Source organism: Dendrobium catenatum, unplaced genomic scaffold, assembly GCF_001605985.2.
Source record: "Dendrobium catenatum unplaced genomic scaffold, ASM160598v2 fragScaff_scaffold_490, whole genome shotgun sequence".
Taxonomy (NCBI): domain Eukaryota; kingdom Viridiplantae; phylum Streptophyta; class Magnoliopsida; order Asparagales; family Orchidaceae; genus Dendrobium; species Dendrobium catenatum.
In genome coordinates, this window is record NW_021318952.1 from 1,141,492 (window position 1) to 1,147,899 (window position 6,408).

Here is a 6,408-nt window from a genome sequence, read left to right on the forward strand (position 1 = left end):
GTTCAATTTGACTAAATTTATTGAAATTAGAGTTCGAATGATCTCACATTTAATTTTGAAACTTATCTACTAGAATGTATCAAGATTTGTAGTTGATCACAGTGATTTTACATGACGCATAAATAATCTTAGTAAAATTAAAGATAAGAGCATAAAAATCAGTCCAATTTGATGCAAATAATATCAAAATATTCTTAGATAATCTATTTTCATTTTTTTTCTTAATAGTGATATTTATTTATTCACCAAACATTACAATCCATAAAAATTTAAAATTAATTTTACAATTTAGCAGTTATATGAGAATTTTAATTGTCAGACCATTAAACCAAACGTGACAATTTTTCAATTCGATTGTAATACTAATTTACGGAACACTTGCAAACATTTATTTATTTACATACGGACCACTTTCATGATCCCAAAATTGCAGCACAAAAATAAACCGATGCTGCCGTTCTTATAAAATCCCCCGACTTGTCTTGTTGTCCATCCCGGAAAAGGTACGATTATATATTACGTCCTCCTCCTTTTTAAATTTACAGGCAAAGAGGAATATAAAGAAAAGTTCTCTCTCTTTGCCCCCTGTCTTTTTAATTAATTATGATTTAGCTTCTTGTTTATAACTCTTATACGATTAGAGATGAATAGTTTGGTTCCCCGCCAGCGCCGGAGAGGAAGCCGCCGCATAAGGCGGCAGAGGTCGGTGAAACCAGCCTTTGGAGCTGCCGGTAAAAGAGGATGCGGTGGATTTTGGCAAGCCGTCGGCGGAGTAGGTCCGACTCGGACCGGAGGCGATCGTTGTCAAGCCGAAAAAGTTGGCAGTAGTGGACAACGGTCCCCATCCTCTTCGATAAATCTCGATTCTCTGACTTGAGCCGGCTCAGCTGGTTCCGCAGGCCCTCGAGTTGGCGTTGCTTTCGCATCCTCGACCGCCGGGCGGACTCCCGGTTCGATATCATACGCTTCAGCCGCCGTTCCTCCTCGGCAGACGTCACCGGTCCAGACCGGACCGTTTCCGCCGGCGGCCGAGCTTCCCATCCCTCAAGGGCCGCGAGGAACTCCTGCGACACGGACATCAGCTCGACCGGACGGATTCGAGTGAGCAGAAATCTAAAAGTGCAAAATTTTAAGGGCCTAAAATGTAATTAGGAATTTAAGAAAGATATAAGATTACAGAGAGCGGAGGGAGAAAAGGGAAGGAAGGAGGAGGGGTCGACGGGTATTTAAGGCGGACGGGGTGGGTTGATATGGAGCCCGCTGATGGACACATTGGTTGACGTGTCGAGCTGTGGATTGTTTTGTGTAGGTGCACAAAGGGTGGCCTTCTGGTTTCTTAAAATAAATTTCCTTAGACGTGTTTAGCTTAATCGCGAAGCAATTACGAGGCGATATCCGACCTTACACGCTTCGATAACTGATTGGTGGAGCCGGTAGAGGCAGAGCAATTTTGTATTTGTTTGTGAAATAATGTCATATGATTTGATATTACTTCTATATTAATATAAGAACTTGTAGTGCTTAAATTAAAATAGGTTCATTTTGCAATTTTAGGCAAGATATATATAAGTAAAAATTTTTAATGATCTCCTATATTCAGGGGCGGAACCATTGAGCGGTGAGGGGGGGCAATTGCCCCCCCTGAAAAAAAAAAAAAAGTTTAGAGGAGGGCCATTTTTGTAATTTTGCCCCCCCTCAAATATTTATTTTGCCCTAATGAATAGCCGAATCGGTCGTTCTCTCCATTCTCCATTCATCCCGAGCGCTTCTCTTCTCTGCGACATTGCGAGGCGCGAGCTGCGAGCGAGAGCCAACTGCCAAGAGATTGTCTTCGAGGCTTCGACGGCGAGCTGCGAGCAGGAGCAGAGCGACCCCCTTCGACGACGAGCTGCGTGCAAGAACCGAGACTCGAGAGATCGCCTACGAACGCCGACGGTGGCCTTTCTCCCAGGTTTTTTTGGTTTCTTCTTCCCGCCTCTGTCATCTCAACATTTTGCTATTTTTTTTTTTTTTACTTGCAATGTTCTCTGTTTTGATTTTAATGCCTGAAGTAATAGGGTTGTTCGGTCTTGCTTCCCAGTTCCCGCTAGAAAATTTCGCTGTGTCGCTGTTTTTTTTTTATGCCTGAGTTTCACTGTGTTTTGATTATTTTTAAAGCTTAAAAAAAAATTAAATAACATTTTCAGAACAATCCTATTCTCATCTATCCTCAACCAATTTCTACGATCTCTTTTTGGCGACGAGTTCCGGCGATCTCTATTCGCATCTATCCTCAGAAGTCAGAACGATCCTATTCTAGTATTCTCTTCTTAGCTCCACCGCCACGACTCATTTAAGATCCAATATACAGGCAATGAGACAAAGAAATATGATGAAAACTGAGAACTGAGAAGAGGTATTGAAGTCCAAGCAAATGAGCATTTATCCTTCTCCGAGAAATTCTGTACTAATATTTAATTGATAAATATAGTAGTTTTAGTAGAAATTAGATTTTTTACAAGAAAAATATTGAAAGAGAAAAACTATAAGCTAATTTATAAAGAGGAGTGTGGTTGAAAATTTTTAAAGCTTTTTTAGAATGTGGAAAATCAATAGATAGAATGTACTAATTATTTTTTATAGAGTTTCATGTACATAACTAACTTTTAATATAAGAAAATCATTTTTGATAGGATATATCAAATGGAACGTTATTTAAAGAGGAAAGAACGTTTGGAGACTGATTTTAACAATCTCCCAGCTGATCCTGGAAATCGTCCTTCAATTTGGTGTTACGATTTAAATGAGAGAGATAAAATTCGGAGAGCATATCTGTTGAAGGGACCCCATCAACCGAAAAGTCATCAATTTCCTCAAACAGTATTTGGCAATGTTGCACGCAGATTTAATCCAAAATGGTTTGAGGACTATCCTGATTGGTTAGAATACAGTGTACAGAAAGATGCTGCTTTTTGTTTGTATTGTTACTTGTTCAAACCTCAAGATAAAACTATTACAGGACAAGGTGGGGGAGACTCATTTATAGGAGAAGGGTTCAAAAATTGGAAGAAGAAGGAAAAACTGTTAAGTCATGTTGGCGATCATAATAGTGCACATAATAATGCAAGACACAAATGTGAAGATCTGATGAAGACTCAAGAAAAAAGTCTTCCTGTTCTATGGTTGAGCAAAGATGAAAGAAATAAAAAAGATTATAGGGTTTTGTTGACAGGTGCAGTTGATTGTGTTCGATTTCTGTTACGGCAGGGGTTATCATTTCGTGGGCATGATGAGTCATCCGGATCTGAGAATCGAGGAAATTATTTGGAGCTATTTTATTTCCTTGGTAATCATAATGATGACATTAAGAATGTTTTATCCACACATTCAACCTCAAATTTGAAGTTATCTTCGCCAAAGGTTCAGAAAGAAATTTGTTCAGCTGCAGCTGCAGAAACTTTGATATCAATCATGAAAGATATTGGAGACTCCTACTATGCCATTTTGGTTGATGAATCTCGTGATGTTTCAACAAAGGAACAACTAGCTGTTGCTGTGAGATATGTGGATAGTTTAGGTCAAGTTGTTGAAAGGTTTATAGGCAAGTGTCATATATTGAGAAAGAAGTATTTGATTTGGTTCCAAATGAAGTTGTAACGCAACATTACCAGAAGATGCAAAATAGAATGCAAAGCTTGTAATTTTTATTGCAATATAAGAACTTATTTAAATTTTGTTATAAATTTATTTGTTATATTTTTATAATTTTGCCCCCCCTGAGAATTTAGGCTGGTTCCGCCCCTGCCTATATTGCATTAATATGTTTACGTCCTTTTATTTATTTCACTCAAACAAAACATTAACCTTACAAAGAAAGAAAGAGGCCATTTGTATCATCCTTTCAAGTGATAACTTCTTATTACTAACTTTCATCAAGTGTGTCTTTTGCTTTCTATGCAGCTTCGTTCTCAATATGTCCTTTGAGCTATTGGTGATGCTCATAATTATCTATAGGTCTTTCAAAATAAGTCCTCCATGAAACATACATCAAAAGATTATTGATTTGCATCTCCTATGCCAAAGAAGGCACAAATGGCTACGAATTTGAAATTGGCACCAAAAGAATATATTTCAGAGCTTCTTCTAGTCAAGGGAAAGGCAAAATAGTTCCTTATGGTTGAGATGAGAATAAAATAATAAGAGATAGATAAAATAACAAATTAATAACAATGAAACTTAAGGGTTACTATATTTTTGCAAAGGAGGTTAAGTGACAGAACAAATCATTACTACAAGCAGTGGCGAATAAGTACTAGCTTGAAATTTCTTCTTGAGATTTTCATCACTAGTGATCTATCATGAATTGAGGACTCACCACTACTTTCAAAAGGACAAAATGCTTTTGATGGGTCCTTCTTTGTGTTATATTACTTCTTTAGGTCAACTTGCTTTCTCCAACTTGTTATGCTCTCTAGCTTAAAATAAATTTAAGTGTTAGTTCCCACGATAATGTTAAATATAGTGGGACACTAATTTACTATCAAAGAAGAGCTCAATGACAAAAAAATTGAGAGCTCTTTCCCCTATCCATTTAGTTTTAATTAGTTCTTTTTATATAGCTACAACTAAGATGACCTCAAGTTAAAACATCATTTTCCTAGTGATTTTGTAGAATTATCTAAAGAATATTTATTAATTTATGCTATGAAATTAAATATTTTGATAAGATGATTAACAAAGATGAAGTAATCATAATTAATTTTAATTTTAATTCATATAAGAGAATGAATAGCAAGTTAAATGTCGTTTGAAATAATTTCCTATGCAAAAAATTATTAAACAACATATTTTGCACATCTTATTTCATTCAAAATAACAGTATAATATGCATAATTTTAAAAGAAAAATTAATCACATGCATCTTTATTACACACACACACACACACACACAGTTAAATTGTTAAGTTGACCTCGAGTCGAGCTTGAGCTAGCTCGTGCCGCTGAAAACAAGCTCATGAGCTGTCTACGATTTGCCAGTCCATTTTCTGTCAAACGCCCGTGATTCGTCTTGCACACACGCAGACGCCCAAGCTTCATCTTTCTCCTGAGCTTCCATCTTTCGCAGCTTGCAGATAAAGACCGCAACACTTCAATCTTTCGTGGTTCGCACACGCTGATGCGCCTTCCATAGTTTTTTTGGCTTTCGCCTTCCACCAGTTTGCCTTCTGTCTTTTGCATTTAATAGAGCAACTCAATGAGTAATTGAGCCAAGCATCATCTAAGTCGAACTCGACCTTGATAATCCAACGAACTCAAAATTCTGCTCGATCAGAAGCTCGAAAATTGATAAGCTCGTCTAACTTACACCCCTAAGCGATGACATGCATCGATGTTTGTGTTGTTGGTGTGTCAATAATAGGTAGTCAAGTCGACGAGCCATCAATGTTGGAGTCAATAGTGTTCATCAGCATTATAGCTGCTTCATGTGGTAGTGATGGGGGGCATCAACATTGGTGTTGACAGTGTGCATCTACTTATAAGTGATGGAGTTCATTATATTTTTGATGATGGCGAGCAATAAAGTCAATGAGCATTAGTATTAATGTTGATGTATTCTATCATCCTTATATATATATATATATATATATATATATATATATATCAATGTTAGTGTTGAGGATGGGCGACAAAGTCGACGGCATCAACATTGGTGTACAACCTAATAAGCATGTATCAACTCTGGTGGTGCAAACGATCAAGCGACAAAGTCAACACGAGTCGATGTTTGTTTTGATTGTGTGCATAAGCCAATTGGCAATTGCATGCGTCAATGCTGATGATAATTAGGGGTGATAAAGTTAGTGGACATCAGTATTTGTGTCAATGATGTATATTAGCCTTATAGGCAATAATATGAATCAACATTGGTGATAATGGTGCCTGAGGAATTGTTGGTGGTTAGACAATGATTTGATGTGGTGATCAACATAAAATTCCTCCAGATTTCAAGATTTTTTGGTGCAGTTAGTTTGTACGAACCGTGTACGAACCTGAACTTGACTACCGTTTCTGTACTGATTATTGTTTATGCATTGATTTCTATTCTGCATTGACTCAATGATCATGTGTAAGTGACAGCTATGATTTGACTTATTGACATGCATCTTGCTTATGTATCATGCTTTGATTTCTATTGTAGGTTTTTGGTGATCTGCTGAGCTTTTTAAGCTCATTATATGTTACAGACGGTAAGTACATACTAACTGCACCAAAAAATCTTGAAATCTGGAGGGATTTTACAATCAAGGGGTAGCAACCCAATAATGATTGTTGGACAACTAAAGATCAATAAGGGTGATAGGGTGGGAGTGGCATGATGGTAGTAATAAGATAATTTTGGTTGGGGGTGGCAATTGCATGACATGTTAG

General features: G+C 37.2%; 2 protein-coding genes across 2 annotated transcripts; one reads left to right on the forward strand and one right to left on the reverse strand.

The window, feature by feature from the left end:
* Window positions 1-335: 335 nt before the first annotated feature.
* LOC110114248 (bZIP transcription factor 11-like) lies at window positions 336-1,475 on the reverse strand. Its single transcript, XM_020847063.2, has one exon. The coding sequence runs from the start codon at window positions 1,077-1,079 to the stop codon at window positions 630-632; it is 450 nt and encodes a 149-aa protein (XP_020702722.1). The 5' UTR covers window positions 1,080-1,475; the 3' UTR covers window positions 336-629.
* A 227-nt stretch (window positions 1,476-1,702) lies between these two features.
* On the forward strand, window positions 1,703-3,636 carry LOC114579559 (zinc finger MYM-type protein 1-like). Its single transcript, XM_028694497.1, has 2 exons — window positions 1,703-1,951; window positions 2,673-3,636. The coding sequence occupies exon 2, from the start codon at window positions 2,683-2,685 to the stop codon at window positions 3,634-3,636; it is 954 nt and encodes a 317-aa protein (XP_028550330.1). The 5' UTR covers window positions 1,703-1,951; window positions 2,673-2,682.
* Window positions 3,637-6,408: the final 2,772 nt, after the last annotated feature.